The following is a 16808-nucleotide window of genomic DNA, read 5'->3' on the forward strand; positions in this document are numbered from 1 at the left end:
CAGCTCATAGTGGGAGGGTTTCACTATGAGCAACGGGGGCAGTGCTGTCAATCCCGGGAGCAGTGGGCAGGACTAGGTGTGGCCCGGTGCTGATTGACAAGCTACAAGATTGTGAATCAGAAGTGACAAAGTCATATTCCCTTCAATATCTTCTGATCCCACTGCAGTGAAAGCAGGCACTGCCTACATGACAGTGGCAACAATGCCCCGAATTCAGGAACAGTGCAGCATTGTTGTCACAGCATCACAGGAAACTTCATTAGGTGGACTTCCCCAGCATGATCAGCAAGTATAACTGAAGTTCTGACTTATAGAAAAAAAAAAAATTATACTCACTTAGATGGATATAGAATGATTCCAATGCTGCATCTGTCCCCCGACGTCTCTGCACTGCACTGAGTCAGTGACTGTCTTACACTGCCCTCTGGTCTGCCCCTCCAGCACCCACTGGAACGATGGGCTGCAGAAGGGGTGGGAGTGGCTGGCTCAGTCTCCCGGGGGCTCACTGAGAGGCTGAGTCAACCTCCAGTCCAGATATCATATGTGGATCCCAACTGTAAAGTGATCCAGTGCCTGAACTGGCTGAGTGATACAAAAAAAACAGGTCGCAGGACTACAGAACTAACTGCACATCTGTGATCCATAGGAAATGTCGGGTCAAAAAACCTTGGCCATACTTCTTCTTTAACCACTTGCCGCCCGCCCTATTACAAATTGACGGCTGCAAAGTGGTTTCATAATCCTGATCTGCCGTCATATGACGTCCTCAGGATTACGAGCCGCTGCGCGCCGCTGACACCCGGCAACTACGATCTCGGTAAAGAGTCTCCGGTGGAGACTCTTTACCACGTGATCAGCCGTGTCCAATCACGGCTGATCACAGTGTAAATAGGAAGAGCTGGTGATCGGCTTTTCCTCACTCGCGTCTGTCAGACGCGAGTAGAGGAAAGCGGATCGGCTGCTCCTCTGACAGGGGGGGCCTGTGCTGATCGATTATCAGCACAGCCCCGCCGAGGATGTCCACACTGGACCACCAGGGAAGCCACCAGACCACCAGGGATGCCCAGGATAAGGTATGCCACCCTAGACCACCAGGGATTCCAGTCAGTGCCACAATGGATGCCAATCAGTGCCCATAATGGATGCCAATCAGTGCCCACAATGGGCATCACTGATTGGCATGTATTATTGTTTGGCACTGATTGGCATCCATTAGTACAGTATATTATAATACAATGCCGCCTATCAGTTCCCATCCGTGTGGCCTATCAGTGCCCATCCATGCCACCTATCAGTGCCCATCCATGCCCACCTGTGCCGCCTACCCATGCCCACCTGTGCCACCTACCCATGCCCACCTGTGCCGCCTATCCATGCCCATCCATGCCAGCTATCAGTGCCAATTTGTGCCACCTATCAGTGCCCATCCGTGTCGCCCATCAGTGCCACCCATCAGTGCCGCCTATCAGTGCCCATCAGTGCCGTCTATCAGTGCCCATCAGTGCCGCCTATCAGTGCCACATGTCAGTGTCCATCAATGCCACCTCATCAGTGCCACTTCATTGGTGCCACCTCGTCGGTGCCCATCAGTGCCGCCTTATCATTGCCCATCAGTGTATCCCCATCAGTGCCCATCAGTGAAGGAGAAAATTTACTTATTTATAAGTTTTGAAACTGAAACAAAAAAAAACATTTTTTTTTCAAAATTTTCGGTATTTTTTTATTTGTTTAGCAAAAAATAAAAACCGCAGAGGTGATCAAAAACCACCAAAAGAAAGCTCTCTTTGTGGGAAAAAAATGATAAAAATTTCATTTGGGTACAGTGTAGCATGACCGCGCAATTGTCATTCAAATTGCGACAGCGCTGAAAGCTTAAAATTGGTCTGGGCAGGAAGGTGTTTAAGTGTCCGGTATTGAAGTGGTTAAATTCTGCAGCACCTAGATTTACTAAAGACAAATAGATGGTGCACTATGCCAGTGCAGTTGCTTCAAAGCTTAGTAAATTATCAGAAGCTCTACTGACTTCCATCATCCAACCATGTGCAAGCAAAACTTTTTTTTAATTTTGCATGTAATTGGGTATTCTTTACAAAGTGAAGCCTTACCTCATTAACTAAGCTCTGGGGAAACTGCACTTTGCAAAGTACACAGTCCATTTGCCTTTAGTAAATCAACCACAGTTTAAAGATGGGGCCATAGTTCACAAAAGTGCCCAGCAGTGATGCCAGTCAGTGCCCAGCAGTGATGCCAGTCAGTGCCCAGCAGTGATGCCAATCGGTGATGCCATTCAGTGCCCAGTGCTGCCCATCAGTTCCGCCAGTAAGTGCCCATCAGTGCTGCCTATATGTGCCCTCCATCACTGCCCATAAGTGCCACATATCAGTGTCCATCAGTGCCACCTATCAGTGTCCTTCAGTGCTGCATATCAGTGTCCCCTCATCAGTGCCCTTCAGTGTTGTCTCATCAGTGTAGCCTATTAGTGTCCATCAGTGCTGCCTATCAGTGCTCATCAGTGCAGCCTATCAGTGTCACCTCATCAGTGTCGTCTCATCAGTGCCGCCTCATTGGTGTAGTCTATCAGTGCCCATTAGTGGAGAAAAATTACTTGTTTACAAAATTTTCTAACATTAAAGTGGATGTAAACCCGAAAATGTTTTATTTCGTTTTTTGTCTGGCACAATATAAAGTATGGGATTTCAGATCAGCTGTGCCCAGTCTTGCTACAAAGAGTTAATCCAGCTCTGAGCAATCCTCATATTTTTTTTTCAGTGAAATAAAACAGACAAACTGTGAAATCTTTGTCTGTTCTTCCCCCTTGCTGTGATTGACAGTTGATTTACATATCTCATGCACTAGCCTAAGACACAAATTATTTTTTAAATTCCCACCCCCACTCCTTTCTTTCCACACCTCAGCATGGGGACTTTTCTGGGTTTTGACTGGATGTTAGAGATCATAGCTGAAGTTCAGTGTAATGCCTCGTACACACGATCAAACTATCCGGTTTGCGAGGGCTCCGGCGGACTTTTTTCCCCCAAAAGTCCAGCAGACTTAGAAAGTAGTTTTGACTCAAAAATTGTCCGCCATGTGTGGGCAGGTCCGCTCATTCGGAAAGTCCGACAGACTTTCTGGCGGTTTGTCCGACAGACTAAGTCCGCCGGATAGTCTGATCGTGTGTACGCGGCATAAGAAATACACAGGAGAAAATGCATGTTGATAAGGGGAGTGTAGAGGTGGGTGGGGGGTGTCTACTGATACACCCACTGAGCAATGGAAAACAGACCCACCCACAGAATCTGCAGTTTTTGGGGTCTCATAGCAGACAGAGGGGAGACATTTGACAGATAAGTATCCATGCAGGAGGCATCTATATCCTTCTAGATAACCAATAATGCAGTAGTTTAGAAAGGATGAGAGTGGCTTTACATCCACTTTAGCAGAAGCTAAGAGAAACTTTTTTCGGGCTTTATTTTTTAGCAAAAAGTAAAAAACCCAGCGATCATTAAATACCACCAAAAGAAAACTTTTATATGGGCACAGTGTTGCATGACCGTGCAATTGTCATTCAAAGTGTGACAGTGCTGAAAGCTGAAAATTGGCCTGGGCAGGAAGGGTTGAAAGTGCCCGGCATTGAAGCGGTTAAAATCAAACAAAAAAATATTTTCATTTTACAATTCCCTGTTGATTTCAACGCACTAAAGTCTGAATTTTGATGAATCTCAAATTTGGGGAATCGGATGTTCGGCATTCCCAGAATTGTCCTATATGGCGGAATCGTCAGCCGCCAGTTTCCCTTCACTACAATAGAGATTGCCAGTGAGTAGAAAGGGGAGTATTCAATGCCTTCATTGCAGGGAGTACTTTATTTAACAGTTTTATTTTAGCAACAATCGCTTTAATTAATAATCCATTTTGTACTTAGTGTGCTAAAGTTCATACAGCACAAGAAAGACTTTAGATCAGAATTACATAAAATACAAAAATAGGGGGGAGGGGGGGATATACAATGACTGCTTTACATGTTAGCACCACATACAGATCCGTTGTTTTGCCTCCCTGTTTTGCTTTGTGTTTTCTTACAAATCACGTCACAGGCAGTCAAGCTGTACTGCAATTTTCTTTTCTAGAGAAGTGCGGAATGTAAATGCTTCTTAGCTTCGTCTTTGAAAAGTGAAATATGTTGGGTTTCTTCGGCAGCTCAGAATAAAGTGCTTAATGACTACAATGTGCTTTGTATATCCTGAAACTTTAATTTAATCTACAATTAATGGAGGACTTGTTTTAATAGGCTTAATACAATTAAGAAAATGATTGCGTTTCTGAATGATATGTTTGCACAGATTGAATTATAGTCAATGTGCACTCAATGGAAAAATAGATTGCTCGTATACGTTTGGTAGGAGGATGCCAGAAAAGGGGGCTGCAGCGGTTAGAGGGCCACTTCGAACCTTTGGGTTCTTTATGGTGTGTTTATTTTGAATGAGCCGACAATGTGCGGCAAAGGAACAAAAACAGCTGCTGCAGCATTTTTTATTGCAGTGCACCATAACATGTAGCATGTGCATCGTGGTGTGCTGCAGCTCTGGTTCTTTGCCACCTGCTGTACTTGTGAAATGGGGTGCCATCGTAAATGAATGGCACTGTAACACTTCACGTGAAATGCAGTGCATTACCGTTTATTGCCATGTATTACCACAATGCAAAGGTCTGAAGGGTCCCTTAAAGTTAAGCTTAAAAACTGCTGTAGCAAAACCCTTTGGAAGACAAACTTTTACATGCATCTGTCTGGCAGCCAGTATGTTGAAAATTTGCCCTCTTGAACTCTAGGCACCAATACTATCTGACGCTTCCGTGTGTGTCGAACAGCGTGTCCCCCTGCTGGCCACTTTGGTTTCTCCTGCTCTATGTCACTATAGGACACAGGATGGCATTTTAACCCCTTTGTATCTATTGCCGCTTACACACGATCAGACTTTCTGCCAACAACACCGTGGATTTATTTCCGAAGGATGTTGGCTCAAACTTGTCTTGCATACACACGGTAACACAAATGTTGGCCCCAAATTCCGAACGTGAGAACGTGGTGACGTACAAGATGTACGACGAGCCGAGAAAAAGGAAATTCAATAGCCAGTGCGGCTCCTTCTGTTTGATTCCGAGCATGCGTGGAATTGTGTGTGACCGACTTGTGTATACACGATTGGAATTTCCGACAACAAAGAGAGGTTGGCAGAAAATTTGAGAACCTGCTCTCAAACATTTGTGGCCAGAAATATTCAACAGCAAATGTTCGATGGAGCATACACACTGTTGAACTTTCCGACAACAAGCTCACATCCAACATTTCCTGTTGGAAAGTCCGACCGTGTCTACGCGGCATAAGGGTAAAACAAATGTCAATGCCTAAGCACAATTTTGGAAACTTTGACATGTGTTAGTAAAACCGTACATATCATCACAACTACTTTGTATATGCAAGTGGATTATACAGTAAAACCTTTGATTGCCAGCATAATTCGTTCCAGAAACATGCTTGTAATCCAAAGCACTTGTAAATCAAATTTCCCCATAAGAAATAATGGAATAATGGAAACTCAAATGATTCATTCCACAAACATTTATTCATAAGTCCTTCCCTTTATAGTCTATATAAAAATATTATAGCAATGTGACCAGGTTGTGCAACCATAAAATGTCCATCTACAAATGGAAGCCTCTACAAGGGGATTAGAAGCAAAATCCAGCAGGAGCTACAAAGTATAAAAGAGAAGAAAGGAGCCTCTAAGTGTAACAATATGTTGCTAAATGTTGTAACTTCATCAAGTGTAACCATATTGCTACACTAAGCCCTTGTACACACGGTCGGAGATTCCGACGGAATGTGTCCTATCGGACCGTTTTGTCGGATATTCCGACTGTGTGTGGTCTGCATCGGACTGTTTCCATCGGAATATCTGACGGACCAACTTTTCCAACTTGCCAGTAAAATTTTCAGACAAAATGCTCCGATCAGACATACTCCGATCATGTGTAGCCTACTCCGACGGACAAAGTGCCACGCATGCTCAGATCAAATTCCTAGACCAAAGCTATTGGCTACTAGCCTGAACGTAGTCCTGTCGTAACAAAATAACGTCATCACGTTATGTACAATTGGATTTTCCGACAACTTTGTCCGACGTGTGTATGCAACATCACTTCCGGACCTCTTCTGAAATTAATCCGTCGGAATTACTCCGACGAATTTGGTTGTTGGAATCTCCGACCGTGTGTACAAGGGCTTAGAGGTGCCTCTCTTCTCTTTTATACTCAGTTGTCACATGACGCTACTTGTATATCAAGACATCACTTGTATATCAAGTCAAAATTTATTTAAAAAATTTGCTGGTCTTGCAAAACGCTCTCAAACCAATGTTTTATTGTACCTTGTTTTTTCAGGGCAAATTGGGCTTTCATTTGGTGGTAAATGGTTATGGAAATCTCCTGATTTTTTTTTTTTATACTCAAGAAAACTGGCCTAAAATAGTAAAAACATAATTAAACATTATTAAAAATTTAGCTGTATAGTTCTTGTTATTACCATAACCTACCACCAAACAACAACCCAAAATAAATAATCCTGCTCCTGATGATCAAAGCAATGCCACACATGTTCATAAAACAATCATAAAGTGCAGCTCAATAAAACAGGCAATAACATATTTAAAAGTCTTAAACAGAGGTAAGAAGCCCATAGGAGTGCATCAGGAGTGGTGTAATAGGTAGCATACTAATGCCAAAATCATGTAATCCCTCCACCAAATATGATTGTGGCCACTCATCTCAATTATATGACCCGTGAATGACCAATGTCAGTCTAGAGTGGCGAGTCCTCAGCGATATTTACAGCATATATACAAAATCAAAAGAAGACCTTTTAGTGCTGACTGCTGATGATTTTAATAAAAATTATAGCAAAAGACACAAACCAAGCACTTATCATAAGTGCAACGTGGAGCGCTCAATGGGTACAAACAATCGGAAGATAGCCACGGGTGACGTCAGGCGTGACATTCCCGCTGACCAAGTCCCGCCCATGATGTAAAATGTACCGGGGGGGAGGAGTCACACCTGATGTTACCCGCGGCTATCTTCGGATTGCGGTTTGTACACATTGAGCACTCCACATTGCACTTACGATAAGTGCTTGGTTTGTAAGTGTCTTTTTCTATCATTTTAATTAAAAACACTAACCCTGGCACTGACCTAGATCAAACTTTGCTCTGGGTATTTTATCTTTATTTTATCTTTTAATGTTTTGATTTTTACAAACACTGCAAGGAGAGACAAGGTTACAATGCATCCTTCCTCTCCATTCACAGAGAGAGAAAGACAGGGGCGGGCTTTTACAGACACTAGCCAATCAGACACTACCACAACAATCAGGTGACCTGAAATCGGGAGTTCTGGGTCCCGATCATTAGTACGGGACCTGAGGCTCTTGGTAAGAACCCAGTCTCAGTGCTGGGAGCGCGGTGTGCAGTGTGCTCCCAGCACAAAGGGAGATACGCAAACATGCGGCTCCATGGAATAAAGCCCAGTGGAGCAGGACTGCATATTTGTGTTAGATCGGCCCCAAGGGGCTAAAGATATAACTCTTTGAAATACTACTTTTGCTCTGTATCAGCCATACTCAGCCAGGGTTCTGTGGAAGATTCCTCCAGAGGTTGCTCAGGGTTTCCTTGAGTTCTGACTCACTGACCATCGATCTGTTGGTGTCTACATAGTTTCAGGTTCAGTGCCACTTGGGAGAGTCAGCGGCTTGACACCAGTAATATTTATTAGCTGTCTGTAAAGGTGGCATTCTGCCCAGCACTTTAAGGAGAGTATTCGCTAGACTGACCACCGATGTAAAGAGGCATTCTTCCCACTAACCCCTAATGCCTTAATTTTAGCAGGGGTTCCCTGAAACCCGACAATTATTTCAAGGGTTTCCCTGGATTAAAAAGGTTGAGAATGGCTGATCTATATCATGACATGTCAGGAATGTATTAAGGCAGACTTGTAAAGTTTCTGAAAGGTACAGTTTAAGTCTAGGTTTATTCTACAAGCATTCCTATATTCATCAGTAACAAAATCTTGGCTCATACAGATGCTCCTTCAGAGAGATCTCAGTCAATGATATCACATTGCATAAAGTGTGAAATATTATCTGTATTACGCACAGCAATATTAATACAACTCCTGGACTTTCATGTAGCAGCACTTGTAAGAATCCTGTTTAATAATAAAATTCCAACTCCTCCAACACATGTTATACATTATCAAGGACTGCAAAAATCTAAGTTTGGTAAAATTCAGCTTGACAGAAAAAAAGAGAAAAACCTCCTTTAGGGGAAGTTATACTGGCAACACTTGCATTGTAAATCGTATGTTAAAATTTAGCTGTTATATAAGGGATGATGAAAATTTAATATAAAGAAGGGTTACATACAAGCAATTACAAAGGATAAAAAAAAGTTAGACCTCTGTGTGTGATGCCCATAGCAATAAAATTCTAGAAATATCTGTGGTGAAGATTAAAATTGGACCTTGTGTTGTACCTACCACCACTCCATATTGTTTATAAGGAGTCAAAAGGATACAAGGAACATAAAAGAAAAAATGTAAGGCCGCGTACACACGGGCGGATTGTCTGCCCAACTAATTTCGTCAGACAATCCGACAGACAGTCCGTCCAAATTTTGAATGAACGGACTTGACCACACACGATGAACAGACAGTCCGCTGAAAACTTGCGCGATGACGTGTACAGCACGTACGACGGGACTAGAAAAACGACGTCCAATACACTGCAATGCAACCTTCGGCCGTGTAAATCCTTTCTGAGCATGCGCCATACTTAGTCCGTCCAACTTGCCTACACACGAGCGGACTGTCCGCTGAAACCAAGTTTGGGCGGACAAAACCAAGTTTGGACGGACAAAATTACGGAAATTCCGAAAGACAAAGTCCGTCAGACTGTCCGCTGAAAAAGTCAGCTGAAGCCCACACACGAGCGGATTGTCCGCTGAAACGCGGTTCAGCGGACTAAGTTGGGCAGACAATCCGCCCGTGTGTACGCGGCCTAAGTGTTATCTGTGAAGGTTTCCATTCTTTCAGAGACTCTGAAAACTATAGAGATAGGACCACAGTATACAAAGGAGCATTGATGAGGCACTGTGGCTTTCACATATATTTGTAAATGTAATAATATAAAAAATCTGGAATAATGCAAAACAGGATCACATATACAGTAAAATATTATATATCATATATTACTTTGCTCAACATCCGCGCCTTATTTAGGTGATGGGTTGCTCGCTGTGACTTCAACACGTTTTCTGATCAATACCATGCTTCATCAGGAAGATAATTAAAGTCAAGATCTGTGCTAGATATATAAATTGTTCAAAAATAACACAATTCAGACAGTACTAGAAATGTGCAATTGGTTTTGTAACAAATCAAAGTTAGGCAGAAAAATATAACGAATTTAAACTATTACGAAAGAGAATATAGTGAAAATAACAAATGAATTCGGCATAATTCGTTAAAGGTCTAATGAAACAAATAGTCAACTCGGAGTAAATCTTACAGTCCAATCAGCTGACTCATTTTGTGCTGGAGGTTGGATTACTGGCAAAGTGCATTCATGAGAACTGAGAGGGAAGGGTATTGTATTGTAATTGAGCAGAGGGGAAGAGATATTGTCATTGTGTGTGTTAAGGGATTCAATAAACAAATGACTTTCAGAACTACAAATTGTTATCATGAAAAAAAAAAAAAATAATAATAATAAAAAAAAAAAATTATATATATATATATATATACATAAATATCAAATTATCTGAAAATGAATCAATTCGTTATAATGAATAATGATACTCTACAGAAATAACAAATTATCCAAAAAAGGAATTCATGTAACATAAGGAATATAACAGAACGACAATAGGTATTTTACGAATGAAAACAAAACGAAACAACATTTTCCGTCGTGCACAAGTCTAGACAGTACGACCAACAACTGCACCTCCTAGAAGAAATGGACCACGCTTATCTGGAATACCCAGTGTCTGGAATGGGTCATTGGTTCAAAACAGATGTTTCGCTTTTAGTTATACTTGCTCAAAATTGGCCACTTCATTTGAAAAGTCTAGTCCATATCAAATTTCCATCCACATAGGCATGTCACAGAGTGCCTCCATAGGAGCTTGGCGAAAGAACAGCAGTCATATGCAAAAATAATTTTATTTCCTATGTGGACGGAGATTTGATATGGACTAATCTTACACATGAACTGAGCAAGTAAAAGCAAAACATAGATTTTGAACAAATGGCCCATTTCAAGGGCAGACACTGGATATTCCAGATAAGCATGGTCCATTTCTTCCACGAGGTGCAGTTGTTGGTCGTACTGGTTAAATTATGTTATTTTTGAACAATTTATACATCTACTGCAGATCTTGACTGTAATTATCTTCCTGACGAAGCATGCTATTGATCTGTGAAACGTGTTAAAGTCACAGCAAGCAACCCATCACCTAAATATAGCACGGATATAAAGGAAAGGAGAGGAAAGCAATACATGATATATAATATTTGCATGTAATCCTGTTTTGTATTTTTGCAGATTTTGTATATTATTACATTGTTTTTACATTTGTGCACATAAAATTAAGATTTTATTCTACATGCTTTGTATACTGTTAAAGTCCTGATTTTTCTATATCTAGTTTTTTTTGGATATATTTCCATATAGAGTAGGATCTGGTACCTGAAACAAATAGTGTCCAAAATACTGAAGGTTCCCATTTGGAATTCCTTCCTCCCACCCATTTAATATTGATATTTGCAAATGTGTGTAACTAAACCTTCTGTCTTTGATTTACACTGTTAGACAGAGCTCGTTTATTTTTTGCAGGCTAGCTGATAAGTGTGCTGGGTGTGCTAAGCCCTTTCCATGTGAATCTTACTGTGAAGGCTAGTTATAGATTGGAGTGGTTGCCATTTATCTGTACAGCTTGTTGGCTAAATTGAGCGTGGGGATGGACTTGATGCTTTCAGCTGCCATTGTGCTCTTGCTGGGCATCCAATGTGTCCATGCACCTTTTTTGCAAATGTGTGCAACTAAACCCTCTGTGTTTGATATACACTGTTAGACAGGGCTAATTTTTTATTTTTTTTCTTGCAGGCTAGCTGGTAAGGCCCCATTTACACTTGCACAACTTGTCTTGCAACCTTGGACATCAGAGTTGCATGACAAGTCATTCCCCATGTTTTGCAATAATACCTATTCATATATGCATGACTTGTTGCAGCGTCTTCAAAGTAGTTCATGCACTACTTTGATCCAACTTTCATGCAACTTGAGGGCCATAGACTTCAATGTTAACCCTCAGGAGTTGCATGGAAGTCGTAACTGAATGTTATACAATGCAACTTGTGTGCAAGAGTTGTCCATTATCACTGGTCAAAGCCAAAGTCGAATCCAAGTTGCTCCCATCCAAAGTTGCGTCAAAGTTGAACTCCAAAATCAGTGCAACTTTGGAGTTGTACAAGTATGACTGGAATGCTGGTAAAATGTTGTTTGTGATTTTCCAGGTCATGATATAGCTAGTAGTAGTTAGGCCCCTTTCACACTTCTATGACACGACAGTCGTACGACTGCAGATTTGACTTTGCTTAGCTACTTGAAATCCTGCATGCGTCCGACTTCAATGAACAGGGATCCGACTTTGATCCCTGACAATACCAGGCACTGTCTGGGTTCCCCCTCCAAAAGCATACCAGGCCCTTCGGTCTGGTATGGATTTTAAGCAGAACCCCCACGATGAAAAAACTGCGCGGGGGTCCCCCAAAATCCATACCAGACCCTTATCCGAGCACACAGCCCAGCAGGTCAAGAAAGGGGGTGGAGACGAGGGAACGCCCCCCCCCCGAACCATACCAGGTTCAACATGAGGGGGTGGGTGCTTCGGGGGCCCCCCACCCCAAAGCACCTTGTCTCCATGTTGATGAGGACAAGGGCCTCCTCCTGACAACCCTGGTCGTTGGTTGTCGGGGTCTGCGGGTAGGGAGCTTATCAAAATCTGGAAGCCCGCTTTAACAAAGGGGCCCCCAGATCCCGGCCCTCCACCCTATGTGAATGAGTATGGGGTGCATTGTACCACTACCCATTCACCTAAAAAAAAAAAGTGTCAAAAATAAAACGCAGTACGCAGGTTTTAAAAGTAATTTATTAGGCAGCTTCGGGGTCTCTTCCGACTTCTTCTCCTGTCTCCGACTCTTCTCCCTCTTCTGGTGACGTCTTCTGCCTTCTCCGATGAAGTCTTCGGCCTCTACTGCTTATAATAGCATGGGGCGGGGTCACTGGGTGACGTCATCCAGAGGCCCACCCCTTATGACGTCACCATCCGGAGAATCATGGGCAGTGATGTCATAAGGGGTGGGCCTCCGGATGACGTCACACGGTGACCCCGCCCCATGCCAATTTAAGTAGTGGCACACTGCGCACCTATCATTAGAGCGGGAGAGCATCAAGTCAACATCGGAAGAACAGAGGGAGAAGGCAGCGAAGAAGACCCGGCAAAAGAGCGAGAAGACAGCGGAGAAGACCCGTCAGAGGCAGAAGACAGTAGACAGAGGAAGAAGAACCTGAGAGGGCTAGAAGACATCAGCGGAGAGCGGAGAAGACCAGGCGAGGAGAGAAGAACCGCCAGAGGCAGAAGACATCAGCGGAGGAGGCAGAAGATGTTGCCAGAAGAGGAAGAAGTGCCGGAGAGGGAAGAAGAAGTTGGAAGAGACCCCGGAGCTGCCTAATAAATTACTTTAAAAACCTGTATACCGTGTTTTATTTTTGACACTTTTTATATACAATGTACCCCATACTCATTCACATAGGGTGGGGGGCTGGGATCTCGGTGCCCCCTGTTAAAGGGGGCTTTCAGATTCCAATAAGCTCCCCACCCACAGACCCCGACAACCAATGGCCAGGGTTGTTGGGAAGAGGCCCTTGTCCCCCCCTGCCCAAAAGCACCCAACCCCCATGTTGAGGGCATGCGGCCTGGTATGGTTCGGGGGGGGGCACTCGTCCCCACCCCCTTTCCTGACCTGCCGGGCTGTGTGCTCGGATAAGGGTCTGGTATGGATTTTTGGGGGGACCCCCTCGCAGTTTTTTCGGTGTGGGGGTTCCCCTTAAAATCCATACCAGACCGTACAGCCTGGTATGCTCTTGGATGGAGAACCCATGCCGGTTTTTATTTACATTTTGCGTGGCATTCCCCTTCAAGATCATCAGAGCACAAGTCACATGCCAAAGTCGGCGATCCAACTTTGATCTGACTTCAGTGATATTCATGGGCTGAAGAAGGAGTCTGACCAAAGTAGTGCAGGGACTACTTTGAAGTCGGCAAGACTTGAAGTTGTACTAATATGAATGGTAGTCATTGGAAATCATGGGGAACAACTTATCATACAACTTTGCAGTCCCAAGTCGTAGGACAAGTCGTACAAGTGGGAAAGGGGCCTTAGTCACATACAACTAATTTTGCCACTTCTTTAGTTCTAAAGAGTGTCAGGAAGATACTCTGCCTTTATACCTACACAGGTAGCACAGTTACCTCAAACCAATCACCAATCATTTGACACATTGCATGGCGATTTGATTAAGGTGACTGTGCTGCTTGTGTGTATATAAATGTTGGGGTATGTCCCTGACACTCATTAGAACTAGAACTAAAGAAGTGACCTGGATAAGCTATGAAACATCTTCAACATTGAAGAACAAGTCTAGTTGAATGTGACCATCTACCACCATCTATAGCTGTAAGTGTTTTGATTGGTATTGACTTCAGTGCTTACCTTTGTTGTCCACAGTTTGACCGTCCAGTCAAAGGATGATGTCAGGAACAGATGGGAAAAGTCAATGGATCCCACTGCGCTGTGGCAATTGATTCCTGTTATGGGCCCTTGATGACCGTCGAACACCTCACTGATTCCAGCTTTGCTGTGGGTACAAAGAGGGTGGCAGTTACCTTCTATATACATCACAGTACCCTTTAACCAGTGCCAGAGCAAGGTCATCTAGAGCCCAGGGTAAACATGCCAAATTGCGCCGCTCCCCAAGATGTATAGTCATTATGTGTCAACAAAATCCCTCCCCTCTGCATGCTTACACCCTAAGCAAAAATTCCCCCTCTTCCCAGTACAAATCCACCTCCACTGCTGAAATCCCCCCTCCCAGAACAAATCCCCCCCCCATCCCCCACAGCACACATCCACTCATTTCGCATTGTGCTCCCAGCACAATTCCCCCCACTCCCCCCCCCAAAAAAAATCCCCCTTCCTAGCACAAATTCTTCTTCCCTCAAATTTTCCCTTTGAGCACAGACCCCCCCCCACATTCCCTCTCCCAGCACAAACTATCCCCAAATCCTCCATCCTAGCATAAATACCCCCCCCCCCAAAAAAAATTACACTCCTATCACAAATAATGTCCCCCAAACAACCCCAGCAAGCACAAATCCCCCCCCCCCCCCAAAATCCCCCCTCCAAGCACAAATTCTCTTCCACATCTCTCCTCTCAACACAAATTCCTCCTCTCAACACAAATCCCCCTCCCCCAATCTCCTTATCGTACCCCTGTGCCTCACATGATACCACAGTGCCCCAGCTGCCACCCCTGCCCACCTCTTGTCCCAGCCCTGCCTTTAACTATATCTTCACTTATCTATGCATTCTTCACTAGTACCACATGTATAGCCTGTACCCCTGTCTACCATTCCATGTAGCTTCCAAGAGCAAAGAAAATACCCAGTACTTCTGAGTATGTAAGGGCATGTGACTCACTCACCATCCTCTTATGTGAAAGTGCTGATGTTTGGTGACTGACCCAGTGCTCTCATTGGGGCAGGGAGACACTCATCAGCTGCAACTCAGAGCCTACAAAGGGTATCCTTTTCTTGGTGGCCATAGCACTGGGGAATGAAGAGTATGAAGTATGTGCTGCTGGTGAGAGAATTTTTAAAGCAAACCTGATGCTGTCAGGAGCGAGGTTTGGTTATGCCTGGAGATGGGCTTTAACACTAATATTAAGGGCAGGTTGACACTACTGTGGTGCGTCAACACACGTTATGTGTATTGATGTGCTGAGGTGCCATTCACTTTGAATGGCACCCCAATGCAATAAAGCAAATCACCTGTGCTCCAGAGCACCACAGTACATGGTACTACCCTGTGTTGCACTCCCGAAAAAGGGTCAGGTGCATTTTTTGTTGCAATTTTTCAGCCTATTTACAATGATGCACATTAACTTGTGATATAATGACCATTAATGTGCATGTATGGCTGCACGGCACCACTGTAAACCCATCCTAAAGTCTTGTACATGCACTACGGTTTTCATCTGTATAAACCTTTCTTGAAGTCTTTAAAGTATCCCCAAACTGGAGTTGAAGGTTGTAGAACACAGATCATAGTGGGAATGCTGACTGTGCAGACTTCAGCAGGGTTTCCACAAATAAAAATAAAAAAATCTATAAATGGAGGAGGTGAACCTCTCAATCATCCACTCCACTCCATTCCATTCATAGATTGTGTTTCATTCATAGAAGCTGTATTAATGGCTTCTATGAATGGAGGAGCTGGGAGGAAAGGACGGGCAATGATCTGCACACTAGGCAATTACAAGAGCGTTAGTGGGGAATTTAGGTATCGGAGGAGGAAGATTTCACCTAAACCTGGAGACAGCAGTACAAGAGACACATCACACCAATGGTTAATGATGTCCCCTTTTTTAACTAAACACAGGCTTTAAAAAGACAAAGAAAGATCAAACATTTTAAATTCTCCTTGAAGCATTTTTCCTTTCCATAAACACATTTTTATTCAATTGCAATGTGCCTTAGAACTCCCGAGGAAATTTGATAACTGCAGGATAGGTCTACTCCTTAGCACAGCCTCTCCCTCCTGCCATTTCATAGCCCTCTCCTCTTCTGGGAGTGCATATTTACTGTGTGTGGTACCCCAACTTCTCTTCCCCTTCCCTCACTCTCCATAAATACAGTATGCAGTTGCCTGGGGCAGGGGCGAAGCGGCACACTATAGAGTGTCACTTAAGTGTCTGCTGGTTCTGCTGACATCACATCCAAGATGGCAGCACCCAGCAGCTGTCTCTGGGCCTTTTGGATGTAGTACCACAAGACAGGATTTTACAGGTAAATAAACATTAAATGGTTCCAATTCACTTATACACTTTTTGGGAAGATTGTCGTTAAAGTAGTAGTAAAGTGTGTAAGGAAAAAAAAATAAAAAATTTCCACCTGCAAGGCAATATCATCACATGTGCTAGTAAATAGATCATGTAAAAGTAGTGCTGCACTGTATAAATTATAAAGTACAAGCCTGCTCTGAGGTAAATACACTAAATGCGCACGAATGAGAGGCAACGCACGTAAACTTCAACACAAGATAAAGTGCATGTGAATTGGCACATATAGGCTTGAGCATATAGTAAAGTGCATAAATCACACATTGGTCATTGTTGATCCTAAATGGACCAATGCGATAAAGTCACAGTGATGGTAAATTACTACAATAAGATAATCCAATACGGTAAACGATATAAAATTTAAAAATAATAATATATCATAGGTGAATAAATGTTTCCGTGAAAAGTTCTTTTTTCAATATTATAGTATGGTGCAGCATACATGGTGACTGTATATCAATAAACGAATATAAAGTGCTGGTGGTCACTTTCTGTGGTGAGGTGCTGGTGACAAATG

The 16808-nt window shown here is 43.3% G+C and overlaps 1 protein-coding gene across 4 annotated transcripts in view; it reads right to left on the minus strand.

Annotated features, from left to right (window-relative positions):
- DYNC1I1 (dynein cytoplasmic 1 intermediate chain 1) overlaps positions 1-16808 on the minus strand; it is a 792350-nt gene that overhangs the window by 203447 nt on the left and 572095 nt on the right. For all 4 annotated transcript variants that reach the window (XM_077490748.1, XM_077490750.1, XM_077490749.1 and 1 more), the window contains one exon: positions 13885-14029. In XM_077490748.1, coding sequence (XP_077346874.1) covers positions 13885-14029 — 145 coding nt within the window. The remainder of the gene's footprint in view (positions 1-13884; positions 14030-16808) is intronic.

This window comes from Lithobates pipiens, unplaced genomic scaffold (assembly GCF_037356315.1).
Source record: "Lithobates pipiens isolate NorthernLeopardFrog02 unplaced genomic scaffold, aLitPip1_a1.2 Scaffold_19, whole genome shotgun sequence".
Taxonomy (NCBI): Eukaryota; Metazoa; Chordata; class Amphibia; order Anura; family Ranidae; genus Lithobates; species Lithobates pipiens.